The sequence below is a fragment of the Opisthocomus hoazin genome, chromosome 9, assembly GCF_030867145.1.
Source record: "Opisthocomus hoazin isolate bOpiHoa1 chromosome 9, bOpiHoa1.hap1, whole genome shotgun sequence".
Classification (NCBI taxonomy): Eukaryota; Metazoa; Chordata; class Aves; order Opisthocomiformes; family Opisthocomidae; genus Opisthocomus; species Opisthocomus hoazin.
Genome location: NC_134422.1, coordinates 26,648,129 through 26,667,190, shown reverse-complemented (window position 1 = coordinate 26,667,190; position 19,062 = coordinate 26,648,129). Strand labels below are relative to the sequence as shown.

Genomic DNA, 19,062 nt, shown 5'->3' with positions numbered 1-19,062 from the left:
ACTGTCTCCCCTGTGACTCAACCTCCCCCTTATCAATATAATTAACTCTCCCATCACATTCAAATTGGCTGTAGCTACTCTGAAACTCAGTTCACTATCCCCTGCCTGGTAACAAAGGGATTAAGACCTACATTCACACCCCTGCGTTCCAGTGACCTAGGGCTTTCTTGGAAGGAAATCCTTCTGAAGGTGCTGAGAGCCAGTGAGCTAGGACTTTCTTGGAAAGAAATCCTTCTCAAGGTGCTCAGAGCCAGTGAGCTAAGGCTTTCTTGGAAAGAAATCCTTCTGAAGGTGCTCAGAGCCAGAGGGAGTTACAGGATGCTCCCCTGTCCCTCCCTACACCGATTATCAAGGGACCAGGACTGGAGACGCTGGGAAGCAGGATGCATCCGAGAGCATGCTTGTACTCTAGTGTGCATACAAGTAGAATTTATCAATTTTATCTGTATAAATTGTTTTAATAACCAGGGTATTTTCAATTCAACAAGTAGTATTCAGGAATACACAGAAAAGTATTTGGCATTTGAAAGTTATCTGTGCAAATGTTTATTCGAACTATCTTCACAGAATCACAGAATGGTTTGGATTGGAAGGGACCTTAAAGATCATCTAGTTCCAACCTTCCGGCCACGGGCAGGGACACCTTCCACTAGGCCACGTTGCTCAAAGCCCCATCCAACCTGGCCTCAAACACTTCGAGGGGGCAGCCATAGCTTCTCTGGGCAACCAGTGCCAGCACCTCACCACCCCCACAGTAAAGAATTTATTCCGTATATCTAACCTAAATCTACCCTCTTTCAGTTTAAAGCCATTGCCCCTTGCCCTGTCACTCCATGCCCTTGTAGAAAGTCCCTCTCCAGCTTTCTTGTAGACCCCTTCAGGTACTGGAAGGCTGCTCTAAGGTCTCCTGGAAGCCTTCTCTTCTCCAGGCTGAACAGCCCTAACTCTTTCAGCCTGTCATCACAGCAGAGGTGTTCCAGCCCTCCAATCATTTCTGTGGCCTCCTCTGGACCCGTTCCAACAGCTCCATGTCTTTCCTGTGCTGAGGGCTCCAGAGGTGGATGCAGGACTCCAGGTGGGGTCTCACCAGAGTGGAGCAGAGGGGCAGAATCCCCTCCCTCACCCTGCTGGCCATGCTGCTTTGGATGGAGCCCAGGATGTGGCTGGCCTTCTGGGCTATGAGTGGACACTGCTGAGCTTCCCACCAACCAGCACCCCCCAGTCCTTCTCCTCAGGGCTTCTCTCAATTCATTCTCCACCCAGCCTGTATTTGGGTTTGGGATTGCCCCAACCCATGTGCAGGACCTTGCACTTGGCTTTGCTGAACTTCATGAGGTTTGCACGGTCCCACCTCTCAAGCCTGTCAAGGTCCTTTGGATTCCATCCCTTCCCTCCAGCGTGTCGACCGCACCACGTAGCTTGGTGTCACTGGCAAACTTGCCGAGGGTGCGCTCAATCCCACTGACTGTGTCGCCAACAGAGATCTTCATTTACTCTTCACCTGTGCTGAAATGCTCTTCATCCTGCCGAAATGCTGAATTGTCCAGTTCTTAAATAACATATGCATTGAAACCTTCTTAAAAAAACTTCAAAAAACAAAACACAAAAAACCCCCAACCTAGGTCCTCAAAACAAAAAAACCCACCCCTAGACTCCACACTTTCTCCACGGTTATAACCAAAAGACCTCAGGATAATAAAGGATAAATGTAAGCAGCGCTGGTAGTCTGACCTACAGCCCTTTTCACTAAACAGCATACAAAGCATAATGAATAATTTTGGCCCAAATCAAAAGAATATTTAAGAATGTACTTGAACAATTTTCTTTATTACAACTAGTTTCTTAAATCTAGCTTAGTACTGTCAGGTTTGCTAGCAGTTTTTATAACAATTATTTCATTTTGAGTTTACTGCTGTACTTCAGTTCTCAGTGCAATTTGGATCATGAGAAATGTCTTCTACTTTAACAGCTATAATCTGAATCATTATCAGCTGACCAGTCAAGCCACAAAATGCTGACTCATTTATTTCCCCCATCATTGTAATTTCCACCTTAGAGGAGGAATTCATTTAAACATGAGAGAGATTTCTGTAATACAAGATTATAGACTACTACAAGAACAACCACCAGTTTACAATTTTAATGCCTAATTTTCAAAACTGCACATCTGCATTTTCAAAACCAGACATTACCATATATAGAGAGAGATGATCAACTAAGTAACAATTAAAAAAAGAAAAAAAAAGCTGTCACTGTCCACAGGAACCATGTCTAGTCACGTTTTCAGTCAGTCACAGTCAGTCAGCTGAGGGTCATGTCATTATTTAGTTTCTGCAGAAAAAACACAAGTAAAAAATAGTATCAAAAAGCAACATACCTGTTTTAAAATACAGATTATAAACCATAATTGTTACAACAGCATATAAGTAAGGCTTTTAATATATTTAGAAGAATAATATTAAAATTTTCTATATGCTTCTCCAGCATTTAAAGAAGTACCTCTTTTTCTGAGCAGTATGTGAAAGCTAGCAATTTTTCTGCAGTATACTGCTGATACAAAATATAGTTAGCTTTTTTTTTTTATTCTGGAGTATATTTCAACTGTCATAAAATTACTTTTTAAAAACATTTTTGCACAGAAAGGAGTAATTATAAATATACATGTTAAACTTCAGGATTTTAATACAGTTTTAACTAAAAAAAATGAACGCAAATCAAATCAGTGATGCAGGACTTTTTCAGGACAAGGATAATAAAAGACAACAATAACCAAGTATTTCATGACAGAATAAGTGTTTTTCAACTTATTAAGCAACTAAAGAATTATTTAAAAACAGCAGCAAACACTTTCAGAAGGGGAAAAATGCATTGAATCCATTTGCTGTGGGTTAAAGCCAATCAGCAATGATTATTAGGAGCCACGGAATCTAGCCCTAGATGTCTGTGTTTTGTGTTTCTAATATAGAGATAGTTAGAAGCTCTGCTTTCTATGGACTACCCGAAAGCTTCGTGAAAAACATTTGGGGTGGATTTTGGGGGTGGTTGATTTGGTTCTTTTTTTTTGGTTTGTGGCTTGCTTTTTGGGGGGGGGTGGGGAAGGGGCAAGTGGTGCTATTTAAACAGAACTGCTAGGTTGCAACAAAGAGATTAATCAGAATTCCACAATACATTCTTCTGAAAGATACCAAATTCTTTCCTTCCCCTACTATTTTTAAGTTATATAATTTACACAACAGGCATCTGACAATTGCAGTGAGGTTCTCATGAAATACTCAAAACAATGCAAAAACCTGAGTAGAGAGCACAAGCTGGCCAACACCAAGAACATCAAGATAGCTTCTGCTTTTAGCAACTGCCTAGAAGCAGACACTGTAGTTGCCTTCTCAAGCCTACACCGACTCAAAGCAAGATGGTTTAAAGTGATTATTTCAACCATTAATACTTACTTAGCATAAGAGGGGAGAACCTCACACCAAAAAAAAACTTACATTAGAACTTATAGTAGTTAAAAGAACCATATTGGTCTGTATTTCCACCACTTCTCTGCTACTTTTAACTACCCATATAAACAATTGAATTTTCATTGACTTGTAGGAGAGCCAGAGCCTGCAAAATTCATTAGATGGATTAGTTCAGAATATTAATACACATGTATTCAAATTCTCCTGATAAACAAAGGTTGTTGTAAGGTAGTAGACTGTTCTTATGATCAGAAGTTTACATTGCAAAAGCATTATCACTACCACACCATTAACATAAAACATTTTTTAAGAAACAATTTTGTAAATTATATTAAAAGATTATTTACATAAGAAAAATATTATTTGAGAAAAAACTTCAAAAAGTCATATAAAAACTGCGTTAAATATTTTATTTAAATTGAATTAATCAAATTTATTTTCATATAGACTGCATTGAATTCACAGATCTTCTCACAGATTTTAATCAGAGAACCTTGTATAGAATGGACTATTGCAGAAATCCAGCCACCTTGTTAAAGATAAAGGCAAGCAATACAACAGGACTTTAGAAAGGATTATTTTTTTTTTAAGAGGCAATGACTTCCTTAAGTTAAAACTCACAGAAGTTTTAGCTAAGAAGATTATCTCCTCGAGGTACAATTCAAAAAGAACAAAAGTTAATATTCTTACAACTTAAAAAAAAAGTACTACTTCAGAGATAGAAAGAATTCCATCCCCTTTCACATGCACAATTTAAAGACTTAGAAGCTTATATTTTGATTTCACTACTGCAAAACTTGTTTGTCAGTCAGTCCAATGCAGAGTCACACAGCGGTACGCTCGATTTAAATGGGCAAGCCCTCTTCAAGAAGCACAGATGGAATCTTTCTTTTTATGTACCATTTTGTTTGAATTTGAGAAACCAGCTAAAGGACAAAGAGCAAGTAATTTTGTCTGTCTGTCCTAAGAAGAGATAGATGCTAAGACAACCCACTGAGAGACTCAGCATCAGAAACCTGATGTACAGGACGTTAACAAGATCTAACACAGCAGACTTGGGAAGCCCTTCTACCTGTGTTAGTGCACAGACACAGCAGATGAAAGGCTAACCAGAGGGGAAACGCTCAGCACTCATTCGCACCAGAACTACAGGTAATCTGTCCAAGACAGATTTAGGGTGTCTGTCTTTGAACAAACTAAAACTAGTTCTCTTTATTATTTGAAAATTTACAGAAACACAAAAAAAAACTTAGGAAAGGACAAAGGAGGTCTGCTGTAATTTTGCATGCATAAAAAGATTATTTTTCAAATATGGCCTTATTTCTCCAGTCTTCCAATTAGGCAAAATGGCACAACAGCGAATGTGTATGTCTTACCCTCACCTCATCAGGGAGTTCAGGTTTCTGAATAGTCAATAATAGGTATACATCAGTATTTTTGAACATAATTTGAAACATAAAGTAAGTTCTATCCTTCTGAAAATCCCATTTGGTGACCAACTGCATCTTTTGTCTGCTACACACCTTAAAGAATCCTCTCAAAACACCACACTGGAAAAATGTGTGCTTGTGTACACGTGCATGCGTGTGTGTGAGAATAAAAAAAAAAAAATCCGTTTTAGCTTGACAATCAGAAGAGAACCTCCCAGTCGTTTTACTCTTCGTTAAAGAAAAAAAAAAGTAAGGATAAATCATCTTTATAATCTTGGATGCATACTGCATCTGCACTTTTCTAGTAAAAAAGTAGTCAATGCAGACCTGGTATTACATTACACTTTACATTATCATTATTCCTGCAGCAACCAAAAGGCTGGCTTTTTACTTCTGGAAGTCAAAGTTGCATTAAAAACAAACAAAACCTTTGTACAAAGATAAGAGCATGGGTACAAGTCACTTAAAATTGCATTCACCAGAGCTGCTGATTAAAGAAAGCTTCAAATCAGTTTTAGCTACAATTCAATGCAGAAAATAGAATGCCAGAAACCCATTTTTTTAAGAAGCAAGTTCTGTAAAAAGACTAAGGCCACCTTTAGTGACTGCTGCTTATCAAAAAGCAACGTGAAAGTCCTTAGGAAAACAATAGGAAAAAAACACTATGGGCAAAATCTTTTTTGGTCTTTGCAACTCCCGGGTCACAAAGAGTATCTACACAAAGAAAGGCAGAAGGAGTGAAACTGAGAAGTAAAATATTTATGCAAAGAGAGTCAGGATTGCATGTGGTGTTTTCTGAATAAGTTAAAGCAAAACTGCATGTCCCCTACAAAGATAATATGGCTACTGAAATTATCTGGAAGCTACAATAATATTTGTGAGTTATTTTGTAGGAAACAGGGCTTAGCCTTTCTTCCCCCAACTATATTTCTCTCTTGGTAATAGTTGTAATGTTAACAAAAAAAAAAAAAAGTAATTTTAATCAAACCAGTGTTTTAAAAGTGAATTTTAGTCCCTAAAGTCTAGAAAACCTCTCTATGAACTGAGGCAGCTTTCCCAGGCCATAAGAATCAACTAAAAAGATCTCGAACTAATTTTCTCAAACATACACCTCAGTCACTCCATAACAAGCTCTGCAGTATTTTCTTCACTATCACACATTCCAGCTACACCTGGTTTTTGAGAATCCAGATGACCCAAATTTCCCAAACCTTCAGTTTCACTTGGCAGGCAACCTTCCCTGTCCTTCCCATGTCCTTTTTTTACCCCTTCCCTCCTTTGCCCTTTGAGTGCTAAACTCTGCATCTTTATCCAACACCACTGTGAGGGCACAAGCTCTTAATGAAAGACAGACACACACAAGCTGATCTCAGTTGCGTTCTTTATTTTTGCATATTCTTTCCAAAGTTAACTGACACCCTCATGTACATAAAGTAAGTATTTCTACGAACATCCAGACTGATGTTAATCAACTGGTTCATTTTTGTTCAAAAATTATAAAAATAGATTTTTACTAAAGTGTACATGTGCATATATAAGCACCCATACGTACACATATGTATACACACACATATATCACAAAATAAATTTCAAGTTGTAATGATAAACTTTAAATCTATTTTTAGCTAACATATTCATATCTAACTTCAAAAACCTTTGCCTATCACTATTTCAAGCAGTCAAACTTCAGTGTAAGTAATAGCTCAGACTGGGTACTCACCTGCTCAGTAAGTTCTCTGACGTTTGTTAGATTCTTCTGTAGGTGAGTCTGCCAACCTTACTTTAAGCCTGACACCATTCACAATCTTGCCATGTAACGCAGTTATGGCATCACTGGCACTTGCTCTGTCTGCAAATTTTGCATAACCCACATTTTTTCCAGCCACAAGGTAAACTTTTATCAAGTGTCCAAAACGACTGAAAAAAAAAAAAAAAAAGATATACAGGTTTTTCTGCAACATAGATATTTATTATCCAATCTGAAATATCTGATTTGGTAGCTGCAAAAACTATATTCTCATATGTATGCTGTATTTTCTTGTGCTGCCCCCAATTTTCATATTGCATTATCGAGAATTCCAGGCAGAACAGAAATAAAATCAAAAGATCGTAGGCAATGTTTTCTACAGAATATTACAATAGAACCACAAACACCAGTGATTTATCTCTTCTTTAAAAGAAGATGTAAAGCTAATCAATACCATAGTCCCCAAACAGTAAATAGCACTCAAGAAAACTCACAAAAACAAAACAATACAAAAACCCAAACAAATGAAAAAGAACACACACAAACCATCAGATAACTCAGAGGCTAAACTTGCATCTCACTTACATGAACTTGCTCAGTTGTGATTCCTCTTTGACAAGGTCTCACTGAAATGACTCGGAAAGCAAGCGCTAAAGCTTTAGGGAAAAGTCCAGATTTCCAAGCCCTCAGGAGACTCCCAGACTGTTCCTTAGAAAATGTTTTCAAAAAATAAAGTCTGCTTGCTTCACACCAAAGTTATACAAGTGTCAAGACTAGGGTGCATAGCCTTTTTCTGCTCCAGCATCTGATTAAGAAAACCCAGTATATCAAATATGTACAGTTTTAGATTCCACACAAGTGCACATTGTTTCTTTTCTCCTCCTGGACCTTTGAAAATACTTTGGCTTTCCAAAGATGTATTACAAATGCCAGCTATTAGCAGAGAGAAACATTGTGGTCTTCTTCAAGAATATACTAAAACTAAATAAATATAAAATACTGAAGAACAGCTGAACTATAGATTTGTTTTAAAGATGGCAAAAATTCTCTCTCAAGTCTTTGCTCCTCATAGGGAGGTAGTGTGAAAGGAATGGCTGAAATAGTGTCAATAAAATGCAAACCAGCAAAATGTGTCAGGACATATCAGAAAAAAAAAACCCTCCTCATACTTACTCCCTTAAGTTACTGTGGAAACTTATCAAAATACTTAAATTCCCTATAGAAATATATGCAAGAAAATGCCAAGTAGATTTGGCTATAAGAACAGGAAGTAGATTTTTTTGGTTAAAAAATTTTAAGATATTAGACATTTTACTTCAGATTACATTAACCAATAATAAAGCTGCTGCAATGATGCCACTGCATCTATGTGTCAAGGTGAATTCCATTACACAGTTGTTTTAAAAAGCAGCCGTTACCTATTGGTCAGTTATTACTTATTGATCACTGGACACTGTCTTTTCTGAAAGAGTTTTCATGACAGCAACCTTCTTTTATTTTCAACATTTATTTTAAATATTTCATGGTTACGTTTTGGGTTAGAGAACACTTATTTGTAAATGGAGTCTTACCAGAACACATCCTCCAATACATTTACAGGTAAAGGATGAGGATGAAAAAGTATGAAAAGTCTTTCCTTCACAGAAGTGTCAGGTGGAACTTTTTTTTTGTGTGGTGGAAGTATGGCATCTGTTTGGGGCTGAAGTAACTGCGAGCCAGAGGTTCCTCCAAAAGTCTGCTGAAACAGGGGAAAAAAATGCAAGTATAAATTAACTGACGGGGGGGGGGGGGGGGGGGGGGGGGGGGGAAGAAAAAGTAATTTTACCTTATTTACAATTTTTGTTCCCAACATAGGACATCAACATGCTTTACCACTTCTCATCTTAATTTGTTTACTTTGCTTATTTCATTAAGTTGAACAACAAATCCAAGTAAGATCAAACACCTTTTCATGGAATAAAGCTGTACTAACCAAGTGGAGGTACATCCTAAAAATGTAGCTTCTAAAACAGTTACAGAAGAAGTGTCTTTATTGACACATCTGAAGTTTCTTACAACAGTTCAGAAGAATATTAACAGTATCCATTATAGTAACTTACAGGAGGTGTCCTATACTGCTGAACAACTGCATTATTATTCCGCAACACTGATGACACATGTGCTGTTACCAGCTGTGTTGCCATTTTTCTGATGAGGCTGCAAGCAGAAATGATAATAAACTATTTTAAAGAAAGAGCTAAGTTATGGTAATCTTAAATTCAGCAAGAGAATATAAGTTTTAACGCACATCTAAAAGTATCTCTGGAAATCTGTAAACTCCCGTAGATAACAAAAATCAAGTCAGGCTTTCATGACACTAGATATGATCTGAAAGTATGTATGCTAGCTGCAACTCATGGAACACACTCATACATTTCTACATACAGAGATACAAAACTCTTCCTTTTTTTTATACTCCAGTGGGATTAAAAAAAAAATAACTCTACAGAACCCACTACATTTTATGAAAGGTGCCTAAGAGGCAGAAGGGACAGAAAAAAAAAAATCACCTGTTTCAATACAGAACACAGATTCAACTCAGAAGTCAGAATATTATCACAGAAAGTTTATTTCCAGCTCTCATTTTCCAGTAATTTTTCTTTTTTCTGTTGGGGAGTAAGAAAAAGCAATTGCACTTTTCGCATAGATTCATAGCCCATGTTGTAGGGCCACGAAATAGTAGGAATTACTGAAGAATGAAGGAAATTGCTTGCAAGAAGGATGGTTGCAATTATTATTTTTTTAGTTTAGATCAGGCATGCACTTCTGAAATGAATCTCCCCACTGGCCCTTCTTACTGTCCTCATTCATACCCCAGGATAGGTTTGACATGAACTAGACTCCTTTAGGACGAAACTAAGCCAAAACATTCACTACAGGAGCGTACACAAGCCACTCCAACTTGTAATGGGCACTCAGATCACAGGAACAGAATATAGAAATGGTCAAAGTAAAAACCTGATGCTCCCCGCACAGTGGGGCCATCAGATCCTCAGCACCCAACAGTTTGACTCTACATGTGCGCTTCACAAGGCTACTATTTGTAGTACTGCAAACACAACCAAGAGATCAAGTAGATAAACCTGGTTTTAATACAAAAACCTCATCAAAAACACATTCCATACTTGTTACATATTACAGAGACATTGGTAAAGAATCTTGCCAATTCCAAGATTTTCCAATGTATCTTAAGAATATATATTTTAATCTCTTCTTTATCAAAGACTAGTTAAGTTTCAAAAGGCCAATTCTAAACCATTCAATAAAAAACCTTACCCAAAACATCTACATTTCAGAAAATACTATCTACAATTATGAAACAAGATCACAGTGATTCTGCTGTTACTTCTTATGTTAAAATTTTTTTTTTTTTAATTTTGCTCTCCAGAACACAACTTATAACTTTTTGTCTCTATGTACTGATACTTACTCTGAGCTATCATTCCCATCTTCTAGAAAAATGACAGTTAATCGATTTCCAGGAGGATACTCAAAACCATGTAATTTATACTTGGCATATATAGCTGATGCAGCAGTACTGTACTGAATCACAGCGTATCCTACAAATACAATGCACACAGTTTCAGCATGATACAGGTAAATCCTAAGAACAAACTACACTCATATAAAGCAATATGATTAAACTGTGTATTAGGCACAATACAAAATTATTCTCGTTTTACCAGAGAGTATGTAACTTAATAGCAACATCAGTAGTATTCCTGAAGAAAACCTCAGTGGAATTAACTAGTGACAGATCAACTAGATTTATGCTAACTTGAAAAGCTGGTAATAAAGCAACACAAGTAAAAACATGTCTTCTTCCCTAACCCTGAATTAGAAACAAAAACATACACAACTTCATTATTTTAAAATGCAATTATCTCATCAACAGTGAATCTCCAGTACTGTAAAGTTACACTGTAACTCTCCAAATCATTTCCATTTCGAGCTTCTTGGAGAAGAAAGCTCTTCCTCATTTTTCTCAGGCATAGCAAAACAACAAGACGTCTGAAACCAAAACAATCCTTCCAATACAAAACACTGTTCTTTTTGGAATGATTTAATCACGTTTACTCATGTCAGCTTCTACACACACACCATTTCAAGATGAAAACTCAGAAGATCTGTTTAGAGAAGTTTAAAACCAGAAGTCTAATAATTTTCAAAGCTTTTTGTCCTTTCGTTCTGCCCAAAACTATTACCTTAAATTGACCAAAAAAAACTTCTTATGGTTTTGATTCTGTCCTTGAGATTCTATTACCTGAAAATAAAGGTATTTAAGACTATGTGTAAACAGGGTTTCAAACAAAACTGCATTTTTGGGTTTATGCATCAGTGACAGCAGCAGCCACTGACACATAAAAAATTAATTCTTCCCAGCAAGCGTACTGTATTTTGCAATACAAATGAACTCAAGTACAATTAAGATGCATTCCACTCACAAAAAGAAAAAAAAAAAAAAGCCACAACTTTTTGTACTTTTACTTACCACTATTAGTATGAGGATCTCGCTGAACATCACAATATTCCAGTCCTGGAACCAGATCAAAGAGGGCAAACAGCTGCTCTTGAATAAAGGGAAGCCGCGATACCACTGACAGACGTTTGGAGACTGACTCTTGAATTCTGCTCTCATTTTTTTCAAAACTACAAAACTCTGGCTGCCCACCTCAATGATCAACATAAAAATAAATAATTTGAGTCATCACACTAGCATGCTTTCATTTCACATATATTTTTCATTCAAAAGTAATCTAGGTCAACTATATACTAAAGGTAACAGGTTTATTTCACTAACGCAGTCACAAAGCAATCAGCCAACTAGAGCAAAGCAAGCCACAAAAATACTGAAACGAAATACCTGACTTGTTTCTAACTCCAATACCCAATCTACTACATGTTGATTTAAGCCTTTGTTAGATTCCCTTCTTCCAAACTGCATTCTTACTTTGTGACCATACTCAAGACTAAATCATATTTAGTATAAAAAGCTGTGACTTACAAAATGGAAGCGTGTTTCCTCTTGGTTCTTGCCTCGTGCTATTACTATAATAATCTTGTTCTAAGGACTCGGATGACTTATTTTTAGGTTCAGCCAAAATGGCCCTGTAGCCTGAAAGAAACAACCATACATATAGCAACACCTCAGCACATCTGAATTACCTGACAGGATCTGCATTCTTCAAGTATCATATTTAGAACATGTTCTTCAGAAAACCTAGTAAGTGCTGGCTTTAGGAAAAGAACTAATCTGTAACTCTTGACGTGTGCCATAATAATGATGTGAAAGTTAACAGCTTCCACACAGAACTACTCTTAGTCACAAATTAAGCACAACAGAGCCTACTTGCTGTGACGGTGACGGAGTACTGGCTCAGGTTGGCCAGGGAGGCTGTGCAGTCTCCATCCTTGGAGATATTCAAAAGCTATCTGGATGTGGTTCTGGGCAACCACCATGCCCAGGTGACCGTCCAACCTCAACCATTCTGTGATAACGGGCAGGATTCAGAGATACTCTGGAAGCAACCACCTGATCTTCCATGCTATAACAGCAGTTCATGTATGTTTTGCACTGATTTACATTTTGATTTTATGAAAAAAAATTAGGTGTTGCTCTCAGGCTATCCAACTAACTTAATTTTAACTTTACAGCAGAAAGGAAATAAAATTTAACCTCTAAGTAATCTCAGACTCATATTCCTATGCAAGAATTGTCACAAATATAATTTTCACAGAGCCACTTATGATAGATATGATGTAGAACTACTATGTATGTTAATGGGGGGAAAAAAGCACACAAGAACACCAAAAAAAAAACCCCGCTAGATCCACATGCCAAGTTGTTTCATATTTGTAATTAACCAAACATTGAACAGGAGGTTGGACTGGAAGGCTGCTCTTAGGTTTCCCCAAAAGCCTTTCTTCTCCCGGATGAGCAATACATCATTCGCTTCAGCCCCTGACCACCGTGGTGGCCTTCCACCCAACTCACTAATATTCATTAACATTTATGCTCTAGTACCAATGTTAACCAAATGACAGAGATTGTTGGTCATAAAGCATACACAGTCTTTCATTCATGACATAAAATGAAAACAAACAAAACAATCCCCCAAACTTCAGTTAGGATGAATTTGTAAATGTAACCACAACAGAATCCCTACGGATTATCAAACATTTTTATATATAAATTCATTTCATATCAAATATATTTGACTAAAAATGCATATTCCTAGGGATACCTTACAGTGAGGTTTTCCTGTGTATGAAGTCTACATTGCAGACCAATAATAATGCACGAAAGAAAACTCTGTATCCATTTTAAACTCTCTTCACTGATTTTACTTGCAGTCTGGTCCTGCAAGAATGTAATCAAGTGACTGTTCTCAATGACTGCTAATACTACTGTTTTTCATTTGCAACAGAACTTTGTCTCAAGATGTGTCTACATCATAAGAAATTTATTTGCAAACAAAACTAAAAATTAAAGGTACACTATTGATGATAGACACTTATTGTGAAAAACTTGAAAGAATTAAGTCAGATTCTTACTTCGATCACACTCTTCAATTGCTCGGGCAGCTTGCGATGGTTTTAAATACCTCACATAGCCCAAACCTTTACTTTCTCCAGTAGTCTTGTTTTTAATAATGCTGCAATATTCAATGTCTCCATACATCTAGAACAATTAAAAAGGGTATTAATTTACAGTACTAGAAAATGCATTAAAGTTCCATGCATTAAGACCTCCTGGTAAATTTAAAAGAAAAAACAATTTAAAATAACAATTAACAAAGAGCAAATCAGTACCTTGAACTTCTCTCGCAGATCTTCCTCTGTATAGGATTTTGGTATCATAACAAAAATTCGCGTGAGCTCCTCATCTTCAACATCTCGGTGGCTTCCAGAAGCTCTTGACTGAGCAATAAATACCTAATGAAATAATTACATAGACATCAATTACTGGACAAAGAGTCTTAACCACATATCAACAAGCAAGAAAAATAGTTTGTCTTAACAAGACTTTGTATTTTTTTTTTTCACTTAAGCTCACTTTCCTAATAGGGGGGGGACACACACAACACCAACACATCTCCGATCACAGAAGCATCTGTGACAAGAGACCTACAAGTGTAACACACCTGAAATGGTTTCCCCAACAAGACAGGGGCCAGCAGAAGTTCTCACTAGGGACAATGAAGAATGGTCAGGAATACTGAAGCTGGATTCAGCAGGACTGCCAATGTCACTGGTGGCATGTGAGGTAGCAACAAATGCATTACTGCAACAGGCCTGGTATAGCAGTAGTAACAAAAAGCAAGAAAATAGCAAAGTTTAGTAGCTTAATAAAACCTTGCTACTGCAGCTGACTGCTCAGCTGGGCCACAGTCTGCACATCTAGTGCTCCATGAAGGACTGTCATTTCTCACATACGTCACTGTTAAAATCTTTTGTAATTACCAAAATGTATTTCATCTCAAAAATGCACCCCAGAAGACAACCCAGCAAAAAACCAAAACAAAACAAAGCAGAAAAACCCAAAGCAATCAATTAAGAAAAAAATGCAAACAACCTTCAAAGTAAGTCTCTTATACAAAAGCAGCAACTGATTTCACAGAGCTCTTAAATTATTTTTCTCATGGCCATGCAAGGGAGTAAGCAATACAATGCTGATCTGTTGCCTTCTAATGGAAAGTTCTTCAGAAAAGGTTTTACTGACTCAATCGCTTTTACAAACGAAACACGTGGAATCTTCTTTCCCTGTTCAAAGTCATTTGTATCTTCTTGGTACTTGGGGAAGAGGAACACAATTCAAGAGGTCCAAAGCTGCCAGCAAGTACCACGGATCAAAAAGAAAGCGCAATTTTTGAGTTTTTGTTCAAATTTTGAATCTGAAAAAACCCTGTGCACAAGACACAAAACCAACGTAAAATATTCTTGCAAAGACAATTCTATTTATCCACCTCGATGCCCCTTACCACACTTCACATGCACTGTCCTGGGACACTTCACAGAGATGACCTCCACGTAAGCCACAACGACCAGGGAAAACCCACGCCAACAACGGGAAAGCCAGCGCCCAGGTTCCGCGCTCTCCCCCGGCCTGCTGCAGCCGCAGCCACGCGTGGGACCCGCCGCCGGCCCCCGCCGGGCCCCGGCCCCACCGGGTGACTCGTCCGGCACCAGCATCGCGTGCGGGGGGGAGCCCGCCGCACCGGGCGGCTCCGGGGCTCCCCGCGGCGGCTCGGTGCCCGCCGCCCGTCCCCGCGGCGCGGCCCGCCCCGAGCCCAGGCGCTCCCCGCGGCCCCCGCGCAGGCCGACGCTACCGTCAGGCCCCTCCGCGGCCGCCACGCCGGGCCCCCCGCTCGCTCTGCCCCGCTCCCCGGCGGCGGTACCTTGATGGGCTTGGTGTCGGGGACAAGGCTGCGGCCGTGCATCTCCTCCATGGCCCGGCAGGCCTGCGAGCTGCGGGCGAACTTGATGAAGGCGATGCCGCGGGACTCGTTAGTGCGCTTGTCCCGCAGCAGCCAGATGTTCTGGATGTCCCCGAACGGGGCGAAGCGCTCCCGGATCACCGCCTCGCCGGTGTCTTTGCCCAGCACCACGAAGACCCGGCTGTTGGGCGGCTCGTCCAGGCACTCGGCCGAGAGGCGGAAGCCGCCACCCTCCTCCATAGCGGGGCCGCCGGGCTCCCGGCCCACCGGGGACCGCTGGCTTTTCTCGGGCGCCGGCGAGGAACGGCCGCAGCGCCCTTTCCGTCGGGGAGACAACATGTCTTCCGCCTCCTCCGCGCAGGCCGCGCCCCCCCCGCCTCCCATCAGGGCCGCGGCCTCGCCTGCGGCGGGCGGGGCTCCAGCACCGCCCGACGCCGGGTTTCGGCGCCACCGTCGGCCGGGCCGTGCGGCGCAGCCTGCTCCCCGGGGAGAGCGGCCGTGCGGCGGGAGAGCAGCCCGGCCCGCCCGGGGCACCGGCGCGTCTGCCCCGGCGGAGACAGGCGCCTGCTCCCCGGCAGCGGCAGCGGAGACGAACGGAGGACTGGTGCCGAGGAAAGGCGCTCCCGGGCTCCCCCTCTCCGCTGGCAGCGCCCGGTGTCACAGAGCCAGCGCACGGCAGGAACCTCAGCGGGACCAGCCCCTGCCGCCCGGGCCCTGTCAGGCGGCTTTCCCGCGTCCCCAGGGAAGGAGGGAGGCTCCACAGCATCTCTGGGCAGGCTGTGCCAGAGCTCGGTCACCGTCGCAGGGGAAAAGCGTTTTCTGATGTTCAGAACTTCCCGTGCTTCAGAGAATCACAGAATGGTTTGGATTGGAAGGGACCTTTAGAGGTCATCCAGTTCCAATCCCCCTGCCATGGGCAGGGACACCTTCCACTGGACCAGGTTGCTCAAAGCCCCATCCAACCTGGCCTTGAACACTCCCAGGGAGGGGGCAGCCACAGCTTCTCTGGGAAACCTGTTCCAGCGCCTCACCACCCCCACAGTAAAAGAATTTATTCCGTATATCTTAACCTAAATCTACCCTCTTTCAGTTTAAAGCCATTGCCCCTTGTCCTGTCAATCCATGCCCTTGTAAAAAGCTCCTCTCCAGCTTTCTTGTAGGCCCCTTCAGGTGCTGGAAGGCTGCAATAAGGTCTCCCTAGAGCCTTCTCTGCTCCTGGCTAACAGCCCTAATTCTCTCAGCCTTTCCTCACACAGAGGTGTTCCAGCCCTCCCATCATTTTTGTGGCCTCCTCTGGACCCACTCTAACAGGTCCATGTCTTTCCTGTGCTGAGGGCTCCAGAGCTGGACGCAGGACTCCAGGTGGGGTCTCACCAAAGCGGAGCAGAGGGGCAGGATCCCCTCCCTTGCCCTGCTGGCCACGCTGCTTTGGATGCTGCCCAGGATGTGGCTGGCCTTCTGGGCTGCGAACACACACTGCTGGGTCATGTTGAGCTTCTCATCAACCAGCATCCCCCAGTCCTTCTCCTCAGGGCTTCTCTCAATCCATTCTCCGCCCAGCCTGTATTTGGTCTTGGGATTGCCCCGACCCCAGTTTATGCCCATTGCCTCTGGTCCTGTCACTGGGCACCACTGTGAAGAGTCTGGATCCATTTTCTTTACTCCATCCCTTCAGCTATTTATACACATGATGAGACTTCTCTTGGCTAAACAGTCCCAGCTCTCTCAGCCTTTCCTCATATGCGAGATGCTCCAGTCCCTTAGTGACCTTAGCGTCCCTTCGCTGGACTCTCTCCGCATGTCCAGGTCTCTCTCATACTGGGGAGCCCAGAGGTGGACAGAGTACTCCTCACTAGTCCTGAGTAGATGGGAAGGGTCACCTCTGTTGTCCTGCTGGTGACACCCCTCCTCATGCAGCCCCGGATGCTGGTAGTCTGCTTTGCCCCAAGGGCAATGTTTCACTAACATACTCACTTCTGCTGCAATAATTTATTTTTAAAGGGCCTCCTTCAACCAGAGACTCACTACGCTACATGGTGACCCACCTCCTTTGAAACAGCACTAGTGATATAGAGTTCTTCCCTGAAGAAACCGTTCTCAAGGTCTTTGCTGCTATAGGCAACACCGGGGCTTAACGTGCATCTCCTGAACTCTCTGGATACAGAGGCCCCAGGAACTTGATGTATTTCATGGGAAACAAACACAAAAAATACCCAGGAAAAATAATTACCTGTAGGAAAATAAGCACACAGCTAATAAAGTGTCAAGAATGCAATGCTATTATAAACTTCATCACAACTTTAGTAGCTGGATTCAAAAATAAAAAATTCCTTGGCCAAACACTGGAGCCGTCAGTGCCCTGGGGTGGTCGTGGCCCCAACCACTGGACACCAAGGGGTCAGGGATCTGCAGGACGGTTACTCAGCCTTCAGCCCTGCTGTGCTGCACCTGTCCCTCGGCCGTGGGCTAAACCCAGCCAGCTTGTCCTCACAGAGGAGCCTGCGGGCAGCTCCCGCTTGTTGCCGGCCATTACACCTCCTGCCCGGCCTTGGCTTTATCTAACAGCGCAGCAAGAAGGTCTCGTGAGAGCATTGTTTCTGTTTTGACTGTAGAAATGACAGAGTTGTAAGCAAATCCTATAAAAACTTGAAAGACCAGAAGGGGAGAATCTCTGCTACGGGGGAGGTCTGCATGGCGTGCTGCACGTGGGCTGGAGGCCTGCTCGATGGTACACCGCCGGGGCCTCTCAACGTCTAAAGGGACGTGAGATCATCTATGCTGTTCTCTTGCCAGCATTGTAAATAAGTAGTGTTGTAGGTGATACTTCACAGCACCTAAGTGCCATTCTTACTGGGATCATAACGGACTAACACCTCCTGGTGCAAAACAGGGTTATTAAAGGAAGAAATCAGGGAATGGGGCTGTGCACATTCTTGCTGTTATTTTCCACGAGCGAGTTAAATATGCAGAAATCCCCCCTGTCTTTCGCACACAGAAGTGTAGTTGTCAAGTTCATATCAGCGAAGCTGTGTGGAGGGAAGGTCTGGTGATCCAGAGATCTGGAGGAGGCCATATCTTGAGCACTGGGCAGTCCTGGTAGTGGCCTTGGAAATGGCATTTTTGGGGGGTTAAATGGCGTTCTGTTCTCGGAGCGTTACCTTGAAGGCCAATGCGTAATTTGAGAGGAACATATTTTGGATCTAGTTGTTGAGTTTGGTTCCATGTAGAGGAATACTTCAGAAAAATCTAGTAAGCTCCTTCTCTGCACGCCAGTGGGAAGCCTTCAGAGAAAAGTGAGGCTTCAACTCAACATGCGAGGAGCAGTGTTGTAGGGCTGGAAGGTGACATCCCTTGCCGCACTGAACACCGCATTGGTTTTTCCCTAACTCCTGATGCCATTTTTTCCTGGCTCTCCGGAGTGGAGCCATGACAGGGCCGCAACACCACTCAGACTGAAAAGTGAGAGTTTCGGCACGGGGAGGGTGCCTGCAGGGGGAGGGTGGCGCTGCCCGGGGCGCCATGACGCTGCCATGTGTGGCTCCGGCCATTGGGACCATTGGCACAGCGCGTGACGCCCGCCACCTTCTGCTCCCGCCAGAAAGAAGGGCGCGATGCTTAATCCCGCCCCATGGGCCTGCGATGCACCAGTCAGGAGAGAACATGCTGAGTGGTCTTCTCCGCGACTGGACATCGCTGTGACGACACTTGCTCTTCGATGGGCCGAGTGCAGAGCAGTGGCGGGCCATCTGCCGGGAGCTGAAAGCTGCTCGTCCCTCTGTCGCTGGTGGGCACGGGTCTGAGGGCAGCCTTGCAAGCACCTTCCCCCTCTGCCGTGGCCAGTGCCTCTGGAAACACCCCTTGCCATGAACGTGTCCTGACAGGCGCTGGAGGAGGAGCTGAACTCTTCGGTCCTGGAGACATTCCGGGTAGCACTGCGACCCACGGGG

The 19,062-nt window shown here is 42.3% G+C and overlaps 1 protein-coding gene across 3 annotated transcripts; it reads right to left on the bottom strand.

The window, feature by feature from the left end:
• Positions 1-515: 515 nt before the first annotated feature.
• On the bottom strand, positions 516-15,473 carry RBM45 (RNA binding motif protein 45). 3 transcript variants are annotated; one of them, XM_075430224.1, is made up of 10 exons: positions 15,077-15,473; positions 13,491-13,613; positions 13,233-13,359; positions 11,683-11,793; positions 11,170-11,349; positions 10,108-10,237; positions 8,738-8,834; positions 8,210-8,376; positions 6,612-6,808; positions 516-2,331 (listed from the first exon to the last, which is right to left on the bottom strand). In XM_075430224.1, exons 1-9 carry the CDS (start codon positions 15,452-15,454, stop codon positions 6,616-6,618), a joined length of 1,506 nt encoding a protein of 501 aa, XP_075286339.1. In that variant the 5' UTR covers positions 15,455-15,473; the 3' UTR covers positions 516-2,331; positions 6,612-6,615. The 3 variants fall into 3 exon arrangements, with proteins under 3 accessions (XP_075286339.1, XP_075286342.1, XP_075286341.1); XM_075430227.1 differs by having other exon boundaries at positions 8,210-8,373; XM_075430226.1 differs by lacking the exon at positions 516-2,331 and adding an exon at positions 2,341-3,606.
• Between the last annotated feature and the right edge of the window lie 3,589 nt (positions 15,474-19,062).

Excerpts from the sequence above, each read along its gene's own strand:
- RBM45 (XM_075430224.1), bottom strand. The coding sequence starts at position 15,454 with ATGTTGTCTCCCCGACGGAAAGGGCGCTGCGGCCGTTCCTCGCCGGCG. Across the intron at positions 13,614-15,076 it reads CCGACACCAAGCCCATCAAG|GTATTTATTGCTCAGTCAAG; the intron begins GTACCGCCGCCG and ends TTATTTCATTAG. Across the intron at positions 6,809-8,209 it reads GTATTGGAGGATGTGTTCTG|TCGTTTTGGACACTTGATAA; the intron begins GTAAGACTCCAT and ends TTTTTTTTTCAG.